The sequence below is a fragment of the Chrysochloris asiatica genome, unplaced genomic scaffold, assembly GCF_000296735.1.
Source record: "Chrysochloris asiatica unplaced genomic scaffold, ChrAsi1.0 scaffold00030, whole genome shotgun sequence".
NCBI classification, from domain to species: domain Eukaryota; kingdom Metazoa; phylum Chordata; class Mammalia; order Afrosoricida; family Chrysochloridae; genus Chrysochloris; species Chrysochloris asiatica.
In genome coordinates this window covers 4805868-4820656 of record NW_006408548.1, presented here as the reverse complement: position 1 = coordinate 4820656, position 14789 = coordinate 4805868, and the positions used below count along the sequence as shown (strand labels likewise).

At 36.9% G+C, this 14789-nt stretch overlaps 1 protein-coding gene across 1 annotated transcript in view; it reads left to right on the top strand.

The window, feature by feature from the left end:
* STT3B (STT3B, subunit of the oligosaccharyltransferase complex (catalytic)) overlaps positions 1-14789 on the top strand; it is a 132464-nt gene that overhangs the window by 52316 nt on the left and 65359 nt on the right. Inside the window, exons 2-3 of the mRNA XM_006851593.1 lie at positions 8701-8809; positions 11285-11572. Of these exons, the coding sequence (XP_006851655.1) occupies positions 8701-8809; positions 11285-11572 (397 nt within the window). The remainder of the gene's footprint in view (positions 1-8700; positions 8810-11284; positions 11573-14789) is intronic.

The window sequence follows — 14789 nt, the reverse complement described above, 5'->3', positions numbered from 1 at the left end:
TATCATATAATTCACAATAAAACACTTAAAAAATTTTTTTTAAAAAAATGGGAAATAACAGTGGGGAAAAATAAGCATAATGCTCTTGCCTTCAAGCTGCCTGAGATATTTCAAGGTGGTCCTGATGTGTGTCTCTGACCATAACCAGTCTTTTTCTTTACCGCACATGTCCATTTAGCTGTGCCTTCTAGAGAGATCTAGCCCAGGGCTGGACAGGGCCAATTTGTAACAGGTTTTTGCTGCTTTCTCTTCCCACTTCAATTCTGTGTACAGCCACAGGACCTGTGTGGGACTTTCCCTGAGGGTGTCTGCTCTTAGAGATCTCACCTCTAGTCACTGGAGAGTGCAAGGAACCAGAGAGGAAAAGAAAAGGGAAAAAACACTGTGTCTCTGGGAGTCATAGACAGGTTTCTGCAGCAGAAAAGTTTTCTCATCTCATTCCGTCCCTTCGTCTGCCCCACATCAGAAGTCACCTCCTTTCTTTCTGTGTCTGTACCTCTCTCCCTCCTTTTCTTCCTCAAGATGGTGGACAGAAGTCACTAGCCTTTCTTTTATATTGTTGTTGTTGTTTTTGCATATGTTCAGCTCTCTCCTAAGCATTCAGTCCACTTTTCTGTCCTTTCGTATATACTCAGGGTTCCAGGACTATCATCTACATTTATTTCCTTTGGTTTTCTGTATCTGTGTTACAGAAGGTCCATGCAACCTTTCTGCCATCTAGCCATTCTCTTGATTTTCCTCTTAGATGATGACTTCCAAAACTGGTCCCTCCGGTTAACGTGATGAAATTATTCTTCTGGCAGTCCTTGGTATATTCAAAAGTCTTTACCAACTCTGTAATTTAAAGGTATAAATTCTTCTGTCTTTCATTGTCCAGTTTTTGCAGGCATATAAAGCAATTGAAAATACTATTGCTGGGCCGGACACACATCAGTTCTCAAGGTGTGTGACATCTTTGTTCTTTAATATATTAAAGAGATCTTTTACAGCAGAATTGCCCTAGTGTAATATGTTGCATGATTTCTTGGCTGCTGCTTTTGTGGATCGAAGTAGAATAAAATCTTTGGCAACTTCAGTCTTTTCTCCATTTATCATGATGTTTATTGGTCCAGTTATGAAAATTTTTGATTTCTTTATATTGAGGTGCAATCCTGTAGTCTTTGATCCTCAACAATAACTACTTCAAGTCCTCTACACCTTCAGCAAGCACAGCAAACAAGATTTTGTTATCTGTATATCACAGGTTGTTATTTGGTCTTCCTATTGCTGAGATTTTCATATAGTACAGTTCTTGTATTATTTGCTCAGCATGCAGATTGAGTAAGTATGGTGAAATGATACATCCCTGGCACATACCTTTCCTGATTGTAAACCATTCAGTGTCCCCTTGGTCTGTTCTAATAGTAGTATCCTCTTGGTCTGTACAGGTTCCTCATGAGCACACAATTAAGTGTTCTGGAATTCCCATTCTTTGCAATGTTATATATAGTTTGTTATGACTTATATAGTTGAGTAAGGAGCTCTCCTGGCATAGGTTACAAGTCAGGCTGTTAACTGCAAAGTCAGCAGCGTGGATCCACCAGCTGCTCCATGGGAGAAAGATGAGACTTTCTGCTCCTGTAAAGATTGACAGCCTCAGAAATTCTATGTAGGGTCCCTATGAGTCAGAACCAACTCAAAAGCACTTTACTATAGAGCCACCGCAATCGAGTGCCATTGCATAATGAATCAACACAGGTAAACATCTTTCTCAGCTTTCAGCCAAGATCTTTCTGACACCAGCAGTAAAAAGGATCCATTTGAATTCTTTTCACCCTTGCACAGCACACACCCTTTCCTCTTTTTAGACAATGTGTTCTTCTTGCCTGTTTCTTCATTAATTCAAACAGATTTAAATTAGCTGTCATGTATTGAGTGTAACCGGTGAACGCCTGAACTTGGTGGGTTTGTTTTTCCACATTTCGCAAGTTTTCTGCCTTTAGCATGGTCCAGTCTTACAACTTTTTATTCTTCTTGTTAGGATGTCGAGTTGGTTTCTACTTACAGTGACCCTATGCACCACAACCTGGTATGGCGCTGTGGATTAATGCACCAGACTGCAAAGCCATTTGAACTGCAAGGTCGACAGTTAAAGCTCACCAGCTGCTCCTCGGAAACCTATACAGGGTCGCTATGGGTCGGAACCGACTCGATGGCACTTCACAACAACAACATGCACAACAGAACCACCACTATCTGGTTCTGCACCCTCCTTAAAATTATCCTTGAGCCCATTGCTGCTGCCACTGTCCCAGTGTATCTTGTTGGGGGTCTTCCTCTTTTTCGCTAATGGTCCACTTTACCAAGCATGATGTCTTTCTCCTGGGACTGGTCCCTCCTGATAATATGTCAGAAGTTTGAGAGACAAAGTCTTGACACCCTGGGTTCTAATGAGCATTCTGGCTCTACTTCTTCCAACACAGATTTGTGTGTTCTTCTGGCAGTCCATGGTACTTTGAATACTTTTAATATTTGTCTTCAACACCATAACTCAATTGAATTTTTCTATAGTCCACAAACTGATTTCTTTGCATTTGAATACTTAAAAGAAGTCTTATACAGCAGATTTGCCTAATTCAGTAGGTTGTTTGATTTCTTGACTACTGTTTCCTTGACTGTGGATGGGGGGCGGAATCCAAGCACAATGAAGTCTTTGACATCTTTCAGTCTTTTCTCCATTTATCAAGATGTTAGCGATCAGTCCAGTTGTGTGGATTTTTGCTTTCATTATATTGAGGTGCAACCCACACTGAAAGCTGTAGTCTTTGATATTCATCAGCAAGCATTTTAAGTCCTCTATGCTTCCAGCAAGCAAAATTGTATCATGTACATATCATAGGTTGTTAATGAGCATTCTTCCAATCCTAATGCCTCATTCTTCTTGTAATCTAGTCTCTCAGATTATATTCTCAGCATACATATTGAATAAGTATGGTGAAAGTATACAACCCTTACACACACCTTTCCTGATTTAAAACCCTTCAGTGACCCCTTGTTATGTTCAAATGCTCTTGGTCTACTTATGGGTTCCTCATGAGCATGATGAAGTATTTTGGAATACCCATTGTTAGCATTGTTATCCATAGTTTGTCAGGATTCACACAGTTGAAAACCTTTGCATAGTATAAAGAACCTGGTAAACCTCTTGTTTTTGTTCTCTGCTCTCAGGCAAAATCCGACTCTGATGATATTCCTTGTTTCATGTCTGAATTCAGCAGCCATTTTTGAATTATCTTCAGCAAAATTTTGCTTGCATATGATATTAATGATAATTGTCCTATGATTTCCACATTCTGCTGGATCACCTCTCTTTGGAGTGAACACAAATATGAATCTCTTCTAATCAGCCAGGAAACTGTCTTCCAAGCCTCCAGTGCTGCATCAGTTTATTGAAAGATTTCAATTTGTATTCCATTAATTCCCAAAGCCTTGTTCTTTGCCAATGCCTTAAGTGCACCTTGGACTTCTCCCTTTAGTACGATTAGCTCTTGATCTTATGCTGCCTCTTGAAATAGTTGAACATCAATCATTTCTTTTTGGTAAACTAACTTTGTGTGTTCTTATGATGCTTATGACGCTTCTAGCACTTTTTTTATTGGAAAATATTTTATAATAATGTCAGTGGTATTCATTAATGTTTAAACTCTAAATAACTCAGATCTCATTCAGTATAGTAGAATTGTAGTACTTATAAAATGGAATATTATTCAGCAATATTTGAGAAATCAAATTGTTGCTACATGAATGAATCTCAAAAATATGTGAAGTGAAAGAAGTCAGATATATGCATAAGAAATTCAGTGTATGATTTTTTATATAAATTCCGTAAAGGAGAACAATAAATTAGTCACAGCATTCTGGAGAAGGTAGAGAAATTGACTGGAAAATTAAATGAGGGAATTTTCTGTGGTGATGGTTTTCCAGCTTTTCAGAAACATAGCCGACCCTAAGGTTGGTAATATGTTATTTCATATTGAGCATTTACCTGCACTGAACATTCTTCAAAGTGTATTTGATGTATCTTTTGGGCTCCTTCTTTCCTTCACTGTTGTTACTGTTTTCTTGGCCCTTTTTGATTGCAGACTTGGATCATAATTCCTGGACTGCTTTAACTGGACTCTGTACCACATCATCTCAGACATTGATAAAAGATTGATGTTTTTGGTAAATATTTCTTCAGCATACCCAATACTTAGGGATTTTTGATCAGAAATGCTTGTTCTCAACTATAATACCAATTATGTGTTAGGAAATTGAGTCTACTTAGGAAGATGAGTGTCAAAATCTGAAATGGGCTCTATGCATAAGCTATGGTGGACCAAATGTTCTTAGTGCTTAACAGGTAACCTTTTTTTCACTCTACCTTCAACAAATTTATTGTGTAGTAATTATGTGGCATAGTGTGGGATGTCTGTAAGATAAACACCGGACTGAAAAACGCAGGGTTGGTTATTTGAGCCCACCAGCTGCTCTAAGGAAGAAAGATGAGACTCTCTGCTCCCAGCAAAGATTTAAGGCCTTGGAAACCCTATAGTTGATAAGTGCTGTTGAGTCCGTTCCAACTCACAACGACCCTGGTGGATTTGAAGCACCACCTTGCAGTCCAGTGCATTATCCTGCATTACCACACAAGAACTCTTGGAAACCCTATACAGGGCTATTCTGAGTCAGAACCAATGTAAAAACACTTAACAATCTTATGCATGTCACAGTACTGGGTTTTAGCAGTATAGGCAAAGTTCTTGTTGTAATGGAACTTACTTTCTAGAATGGCAAACAGAAAAGTGAGCAAAAAGAGCAAGATAATTTCAGTAATGTTGCTAGTTGCTGTTGAGTTGAGTTTGACTCATGGTGATCTCCTGTGTTATAAAGTGCAAGTGTTCCGTTGGGTTTACTTGGCTTAATGGAGTCCTTGTTGGCACAAAGGGTTAAGTGTTTAACTTCTAGCTGAAAAGTTGGCAGTTTGAATCCATCCAGGCATGCCTCAGGAGGCAGGCCTGATAATCTGCTTCTGAAAGGACATAGCCTATGGAGTAATTCCACTTTACATACGTAGGGTCACCATAAATTGGAAAATACTCATCAGTATTTAACAACTGTTTTAATGAAAGCAGATTACCAAAGCTTTTTTTCATGGTACTTCTTGGTGATCTAAAGCCAGCAGCCTTTTAGCTATCAAATGGAAACTCTGCCATCAGGTTGCTTGGTGGCTGTGTTCCGTTGAGTTGTTGCCAACTCATATCAATCAACCCTGTATACGGTTTCCTAGGCTATGAATCTTTAAAGTTGCTGAAAACTTCAATCTTTCTTTCATGGAACTGTTGGTGGACTTGACCTACAGCCAGTGCATAACCCGCTGTGCCACCTGTTCTCCACTGTGCCATCTAGGGGACTAAATTTTGGTTACAAAGATTGAAGTAATGTGCTAGCTAATGGCTGGTGTGTATGTATAAGGCATATGTATACAAGTTGGCCACTATCGATCTGGAAGGAAAAGAAAGCATGTGGCATTGTGGGCTAACTGTTGGACTGCAAGGTCAGCAGTTTAAACCCATCAGTCGTTCTATAGAAGAACGATTGAGGCTGTCTGGTCTATATAGGGTTTCTGTGAGTCAGAACTGACTCATAGACAGCAGATTTGGTTTGTTGGTTTTTAGAATAACAGGGAGTTAGCCCTGTGACGATCTGGGCTTAAAATATTCCTATAGGCAGGACCAAGCATGGCATGTTGGAGAAAGTAAAGTAAGGTCAGGATATGAAGTATTTGATACTGTGGGCTATGCAGTGGACTGGTATTCTCAAGGTCAGTTGTTTAAAACCACCACCTGCTCCTTGAAAGATGAGGTTATCTGTTCCTGGAAAGATTTACAGTCTTGGAAACACTATATAAGGTCACTTTGAGTTGTAATCATCTTGATAACAGTGGATTTGTTTTGGGTTTGGCATGTTGAGCATGGTGCTTGGTGCTAAGGTAGTAAAACTGATTCATTCATATTTGCCTAGAGGTCAGATATATGTAATAAACCTAACTGCTGTTTTAAGTTGAATGACTTGGGGGAAGTTACTTAACTCTCTGTGGTTTAGTCTTTTCATCTATAAATTGGAAATTATAATACTCATCTGAATGAATTATTCTGAAAATTAAATAAATTAATGCAAATTAAAATAAAACCGTGCATCGTGTGTAGTAAATATGCATTAAATATCCACTGTGTTGTTATTGTTGTCATTGTTGTTATATACACTTAACAATGGCGTTCATAGGATTTTCAAGACTGTGACCTCTTGGAACCCTGTTTTCTGAGGTGAACTCTGGGTGGGCTCAAAGCACCAACTTTCAGTTAACGCACAAGTAAGATGAATTTTTTCCTCACAAATTGTTGTAGATGGTCTGCCATAGTGAGCTTCATCTTCAACACAGTCTAGTCCCTTCTTTAAAATGAGTTATCCATTTGTAAACTGCTAATTACCTTGGTACCTGTTCTCCATAAGCTTCTCATGAAGTGTCACTGATTTTGTTGTTCTTCCACCCAAGATTTTCCATGAATTTGATGTTTGTTCTTCCTTTAATTTTAGCAGAAATCATGTTGCTCTGATAAGGGCTCTTTTGAAATCGATACCTTATTATTCTTAGTGCCTCAAATTAGATCATGTTCAGACACATTTTAACAAGTTTATTATGATGCAAAAAATGTATTTAAACCCATGCATAATATTTTCACCTTACACATTTTCCCTGAACTTTTAGAAGACCCCTCAAATGGTAGCAATTTGATTTGTTATTCTTTTGCATATCTTAAGTTATTTTTTAGTCTTAATATTTGGAAAATTATATATTCTTTATCTTATTCTAATTTGCTTTTCATTAATTTTCTTTGTGCTATGGATCCTTTTATTTATGTATTTTATTTTGGGTCAGAGGCAGTTTATTTTAAATGTGACTTCATTTACATTTATAAGCAACTTTAAAATTATATTTTTGCCATTCAGCATCTCAGTTATTATTTCATAAGTGTTTATTTCATTAATAGTAGTAGCTTCTTAGTGCTTTACAGACTGTTATGTTTTTACTCAGCATAGCTACTTTGTTGTTGTTAAATGCCATGGAGTTGGTTCTGACTCATAGTGACCCTGCATAGGGCTTCTGAGGTGTGGCTCATGGTTTTGAGCTGGTGGTTTTGTGATTCAACACTATAGCATAGTGGTTACAAATCAGGCTGCAAACCTTAAGATCAGCAGTTCGAAACTACCAGCTGTACTGCAGGAGAAAGAGGAGGCTTTCTGCTCCCGTAAAGATTTACAGCCTCAGAAACCTTGTATAGGGTCGCTGTGAGTCAGAACCGACTCCAAGGCACAAAACAACACAACAACAGGACTCCATAGCTACTTGATGTGATAATTACTGCTATTATCCCTGTCTTATAGATGAATGAGCACAGAGAATATAAGTAACTTGCTTAATGAGGTCACATAGCTAGCAAGTGTGGTGGTGGTGGTGTGCCTTGGAGTTGGTACTGACTCATAGGAACCTTGCATAAGGTTTCTGAAGCTGTAAATCTTTACAGGAGCAGAAAGTCTCATCTTTCTCCCACAGAACACGTAGTAGTTTCTGACTGCTGAGTTTGAGGCTAACAAAAACCCAGGCCCTGGGTTATACTTTCTGTCTGCTCTGTCTTAGCCTTCTGAAGATACTATTTGTTTCCTGTTACTAGTTCTTCTTTATGTTCATTTTGATGCTTAACTTTCATGATGATTTTCTCAGATGGTTTGACTTTTGGATGTGTACAAAAGCTTACAAAGTTTGAGTCTAGTCATTTTTGGGGAGAGGATCAAGGTTTGTTGAATTTCCTATTCTTCATTTGTGTGGTTCCCATTGTTTGACTTCTATGTGCTGTGCTTCTACCACAGGCTGATATCTCTGATACCCACATTCCTGCTTGACAAAAGTAAGAGAAGGATATCTGCCTGCCTGGGTGGTCCTGACCACTCTCAGAATTGCTCCTGGGGTCCCTCCTGCTGTTTCCATCTCACCCCCCTCCCCAAAGCTTCTTTTTACTAAACATGGGCTGTCTTGAACTGTGGTTTCTTATGTATCATTTCTTCTCTAGTTTGTCTTCTTTCAGGGATTAAGTATAATTCTTACTAAGGTCATGTTCTTATTTTACAATGCTTACGATCTCTTTCTGTGTTTTGTTTTAAAGTAGTATTGTAATTTTATTCATTATCTGGTGACTTTTGGGCTTTGAAGATTGAAGTTGATTATGTAAAGTGTGCTCCTATTTTAATGTCTTCTTCAGTGGCTGTTTATGTTTTGAAAATCATGGACTTGTTTCACCTTTTCATGAATTCTGTGGATCTTGATCTTCTTTCATATCCAGATTTATAGCCATCTCTCATGGACCATAAGAGATGGATAAATGTTAATTTGAGCATTACTGGTTTTGAAGGTGTGGGTTTTCTTTTAGAAGTTGGGGACTTTGTTTTATTTTTAATTATGTTAACGGTGTAAGCATATTCCTGTAAAAATAATCAAGTTTGAGAAAAGTTGCTGTAAGATATATGTAGCCATAGTTATATCATTTAACACAAATGTAAAGATAGTGCTATATCTTTCTATAAGCATTTTTTTTTTTAACATTCCTTTTTTCTCTCTTTTTCTAGGTTTAACTATAGATCGACACATCATCTTGCTTCTCATGGGTTCTATGAGTTTTTAAATTGGTTTGATGAAAGAGCATGGTATCCACTAGGAAGAATAGTAGGTGGTACTGTAAGTATATTAGTAATTTTTTATGTTAATCAGACAACACTGTAGTTATTTGATTAAGTCATTAACTGCTAAGGTAATGTTGGGGATTCTTGAAAGTTCTGACCCATAGTGACCCTGTGTAGGGTTTCCGAGGAGCGGATGGTGATCTTGAACTGCCAGCCTTGCTGCCCAGTCCAACTTTGCAGTTTAGCACAGTAACCCACAGTGCAGCATTTGGGGATTTCTTAATTATATGTATATATGTATCCTTCTGAGTTATTATAGTGAGAGAACATATTTTATACGTTTCAATTCTTTGAAATTTATTGAGACTCGATTTGTAATGTAGGATGACCAGATCTGTAATTATTCCTTTTGTTTGGAAGCAACGTGTTTCTTATTGGTAAAGTGTTGCCTTTTGTGGAATCTTATCTTTGATATAAATAGAGATTAAAGGCAAAATGAGAGTAGTCCTTATGGTCTTTATGTGCATATAAAGTTAGAGAGTATCTTGGTATTGAAAGGCAGGTATCTTGTTGTTGTGTACCCTGGAGTCAGTTCCGACTCATAGTGACCCTGTACAGGGTTTCCAAGGCTGTAAATCTTTACGGGAGCAGAAAGCCTTATCTTCCTATTGCGGAACAGCTGGTAGTTTCAAACTGCTGACCTTGAGGTTAGCAGCCCGATTCGATTCTTAACCACTATGCTACCAGAGCTCCTGGCACTACAATTTTTGATTATGTGAGAAATAACTCTTGTGAGAGTGGTCCATCTTCAAATTCATGGGATTGTTAGGCCTGACTAACAGATTGTTGATTTACATACAGGGATGGAATTGTAACCTGGCTGTTTGTTCTCGGACTAGGAAATTTAAATAAGAATACAGCCATTAAGACAATGAACAAGCCATTTTGGCTTCTCTGGGGGGAGGGAAAATGGGACATGCCATAGAAATGTATATGGGGAACTGGAACTGGAGGAGGGGCTTTTGGGAGACAAGTATAAAAACATTTGTGGCAGGCCATGTGGCATGTCTGCCCTTGTCTACAGGGCTGGACGCCGGATTTTGCAAAATCAAAGAAAACCTCACTCTGGCTAAAATGAGTTTACTTGAGCATTTGTCAGTATAGGCAACATTTCTCACATATGTGGTTATAGTTTGTGTGCAGGGTTTCTAACTTTCTGTCTTTAATTCATCCCCACTGGAAGCTTGTTTTCTCTGAGATTCCTGGTGCCCTGGGATTTGGGACCATTGATGTAACAGTCTTTCTCATTTGCCTTTGCTGGGACTGTTAGGAATTTAGAACTGATTTCTTATCTTGAGGTATCTTACACCTAACTTTCCCCTACCAAAAAGGCAAATTCAAACTCAAATGAAATTCTCCAAATGCCAAAAATGAAGAGGAAATTCAGATTGGTATTGGTGCCATGGGAACCTAAAGAAAAAGGAAAAAGAGTAAAATCAGACCTAGTATATAGGCTTTAGGAACTAAAGACTGGGGAGTTAACCACCCAACATAGGATCAGAGAGAAAATATAGTTCCCAGCAGCAGGTGAGATGTGAAAAGAATGTCTTGGTTTACAAAATTTACGTTAGACATACTCTACTCATCCACCAAGATTAGAAATGAGTAGAAACAAAATTGTTTTGGTTAAGTGCTGTTGAATCAGTTTTGACTCATAGCGAACCCTGTATAGGGTGTCTGAAGAGCAGCTGGTGGGTTTGAACTTCCGACCTTTTGGTTCGCTGTCCAGTGTGTATCCTAGTGCTACACCAGGAGCCCAGAACCAGAACACTACAGGAGAAATAAGAACCCATTCACATATGTGACTGTGGTTTTCTTAGTTATAACAATGGACTTAGAGAGAAGACGTATTTATAAATATCACGTATTTCATTTTTCCGACTAAGTTTGCTTAGTCTTTCCTTTTCTCCATATCTTTTATACATACAACTGTGGATGAAATTGGAATGTATTAAAACCCCAATTTTAAGAGAAAAGTAGACTAAGACCCTGTTTTAGAGTGAAGGAAAAGAAAAGTAATTAGCAGCATCAGTAGGAAAGTTATAATTCAGTAGATTAATTATCTACAACTTTTCATTATTACACATTTTCAGTTTTAATCTTTCCTCCGTATTTTACTTTTCTTTTTTGTTCATATATGTATCCCTATGTTGTAGTTGTTAAGTGCCTTCGAGTCAGTTCCAACTCATAGCGACCCTGTATAGAGTTTCTGAGGAGTGACTGGTGAGCTTAAACTGCTGATCTTCCAATATATATTGGTTTAAACCAGTGTATATTTAAGCAATTTCTTAGTATCCAATCCAAAATGAATATTTTGTAGTATACAAAGAACAGACAGTTCTGAAGTCTTTCTCAGACTTACTCTAAAGACTGTGAAGAATAGAGAATAAAGAAGAGAACCTTTTATTAGTATTTTCAGATATTTCTTTCAACATACAATGGTTAAATGGGTCCTTTTTTTTCTTTCTAGGTTTATCCAGGATTGATGATAACAGCTGGCCTTATTCATTGGATTTTAAATACATTGAACATTACAGTTCATATAAGAGATGTATGTGTGTTCCTTGCACCAACTTTCAGCGGCCTTACATCTATATCTACTTTCCTACTTACAAGAGAACTTTGGAACCAAGGAGCAGGACTTTTAGCTGCTTGTTTTATTGCTATTGTGCCAGGTTACATATCTCGGTCAGTAGCTGGATCTTTTGATAATGAAGGCATCGCTATTTTTGCACTTCAGTTCACCTACTACTTATGGGTAAGTAACAATTTATTTAAGTCGTTAATAATCAAGACGTTTCTGCTGAAATACTCTAGGTTTGAACCTTAGATATTGAAGTGAAAACTTTACCCCGCATTTGTCTTTAATCAATTATAGTTGCGTAGAGAGTATGTCTAATAAATTTAATAATTGATAACATTAAAACATATATATCAAGCATTGGTTTTTCCCTTCTCTCTTTAGTTTTATATACATATATATACATGTACAGATGTATGTCTATGTTATAATTTTCATGAAAATCCTTTGCAGTATATATTATTATGCCACTTTTATAGACCATGATATATGTCCTTTTTTAAACATTATAATCCAGAAATGCGCTATCAAAAGAAAAGCTGTTGATTTGTTTTAGGGGGAAAGGGTATGAAATAATTACTTGGAAAAGTTGAAATGTGGTCAGTGGTTTGGTATTAAAAATTTTTTCCCAAACTGGCATTACTAATGATTTTGCCTTTACCACGTTATTTACTTGGAAAATGATGCTATTTATTGCTGGATTGCATTAATTCATTCATCCATTGGAACTTTCATTTATATTCATACTTCAACAGGGTAGAAATTGTCCAAAAATTGTTTATGTTTATACTTTTTAATATATTTAATTACTTTTTAGGGAGCTAGTTGAATGGCAGCTTGATTATCTTAACAAATGTTTTAAAACTACTTTACTAGTGAATGTTTTTGCTTGGCAAGGAATCTTAGAGGCGAATGCTGTGGTCACTAAGAAAAGAAAATTGCTTAATCTTGAGTTTTAAAGAAATGCCAGGAAAAAAAGCACATATGGAGATGAAGACGGCAGGCAGCAGCAGGATGTTGCTAATGCTGGTAAATTCATCAACAACTTAGTAAAAACAACTTTAGCTGAGAAAAGCTAAAATTTGGGACTTCAGTCATTCATAATGCCTTTTTAAATGATAAATTTTCTTGTTATAAAAATGATAGGTGTAGTTGTTGTTATGTGCCTTGGAGTCGGTTCCGACTCATAGCAATCCTGTACAGGGTTTCTGAGGCTGTAAATCTTTACGGGAACAGAAAGCGTCATCTTCCTCCTGTGGAACAGCTGGTGTAGGGGGAGTAGTTATTCTTATAGTCCAGAAACAGAGGATGCTAGGAGGAATGCTGGACCTTATCTGGAGAAGCAGTACCCCAGAGATGGGAACATGGAGAAAGCGGGAACAGCTGAGGACTCTAGACTGATGAAAAGAGAGGGACTGAGAGGTGGCAACCAGGAGGCAGACTTGCAGAAATGTGCCTTTTGGTGTTTCAAATTATTGCATATGCCTGAGTGTTCTTAAAAAGAAAGCTAAAATGAATAGAGAGAAATATTATTAATTTATGGTACGTGGAGGGGGGATTATAGTCATTGTAATGAAACAAAGTATATGATTTGTTGAATGTAAAACTGATGATCTGCCCTGTAAAACTTTCACTCAATTCACAGTTAAAACTTAAAAAGAAAAGAAAAAGGTGTAAATGTGGATAGATCATGACAGTATTATAATGTAAAACAGAAAAATAAGTTGCCTTAGAATACATGCCGTATGATATCACTTATTTAAAATTTCAACAGTTACAATGATTAAACATACATTATTTGTTTATACATGTTTATAATGAAATTTTAAAAATAGAGTGTATATATGCTTCATGATAGTGATTCTTCCTGAGGATGAGTGCTCTGTATTGAGCTATATTGACACAGCAGTATGAATAAAGCTTTTTAATCAGTAAAAGCTATTTTCATAAAACTATCTTGATGCAAGTATGATAATAGCATTTGTAGGTCTGTCTGGGTGACAGAGCTTATGACTGAGTGAAATTATTCTCTTTTTTCCTCCATATATTTGAAAAGTTTTGTAATAAAATTTTTAAATAGTATTAGTTGAAAATTTAAATAATATACAAAAATACATATAAAGGATGGGAAAATAGACCTGGCAACGTGCTCCCCTAAAGAGGAAAGCCTAGAAAACCCTCTGGGACAGATCTTCCCTGTCACATGAAGTCATCCTGAGTCTGAATCAACTTGGCACCAAACAGCAGTGTGAATTTCATCTCAATTTAAAAAGCATATAAAGGAAGGAAATCACCCAATTAACTACTTTTCACTTTTTAACATATTTCTAAACTTTTTTTGTGTTTTGAAGAACCAAAGATACTGTTGTGCTGTCCATATGGTTTTATAGTCTTTATTTTATCATACCGTGAATTTGAACCATTTCAGTAGTGTCATAACTGCTAGCTTCATTACCATCTAACACTTTTTTTATGCTTAATTTTTTTAAATTGAGACAAAATTCACATAACATAAAGATCATTATTTTTTACAGTGTGCAGCTGATTGGCTTTTAGTATATTTGCAGTGCTGTATAATTATTGTCACTAATTCCAGAATGTTTCCTTCACCCCCTTATCTTCTGATTCAACCCATTCTTTCATCCTCTGGTTACCACTATCTTTCTGTCTATGAATTTGCCTGTTCTGGACATTTTGTGTAATTAGAATCATATAGTATGTTTTCCCTTTGTGACTGTTTATTTTACTTAGCCACGATTTTACGGTTTATAGTGTTGTGACTTGGATCAGTGATTTCATTCAGTTCATGTCTGAATGATATTTCACTGTATGGACACATAGCACTTTTGGTTTATCCATTTATCAAATGATGAACATTTGGATTGCCTTCACTTTTGAGCTATTGTGGATAATCGTACTACTAACATTTACATACATGTCTTTATGTAAACATATAATTCTCTTGAATAAGTACTAGGAGTGGAATTTCTGGGTCATATCCTGGTGTGGGTGAGCACTGGTTGCTAACCCTAAGGTCAGTGGTTCAAACCCTTCAGTCACTCTTTGGAAACCCTTATATGGAGTTGCTGTGAGTTGGAATCAACTTACTGGCGCTTCATAACAAAAACAACCGGCACCATTTTGCATTTCCACCAGCACTGTTTGAGTATTTTAATTTCTCCATCAAATATTTTCTGTGTAGTGTTTTCTTTCTTTCTTTCGTGTTTTAAAATTAAAAGATCCTCGAGAATATGAAGTAATAGCTCATTGTTCCAACAGATCATGGGAACACTGAATTGTTTAAAATTAAGCTGTGAGCAAATAATCCAAGAAACTGGGTTACATGAATAAAAATGCGGCATCAGGATTGGAGGAAGAATCATTAACAACCTGC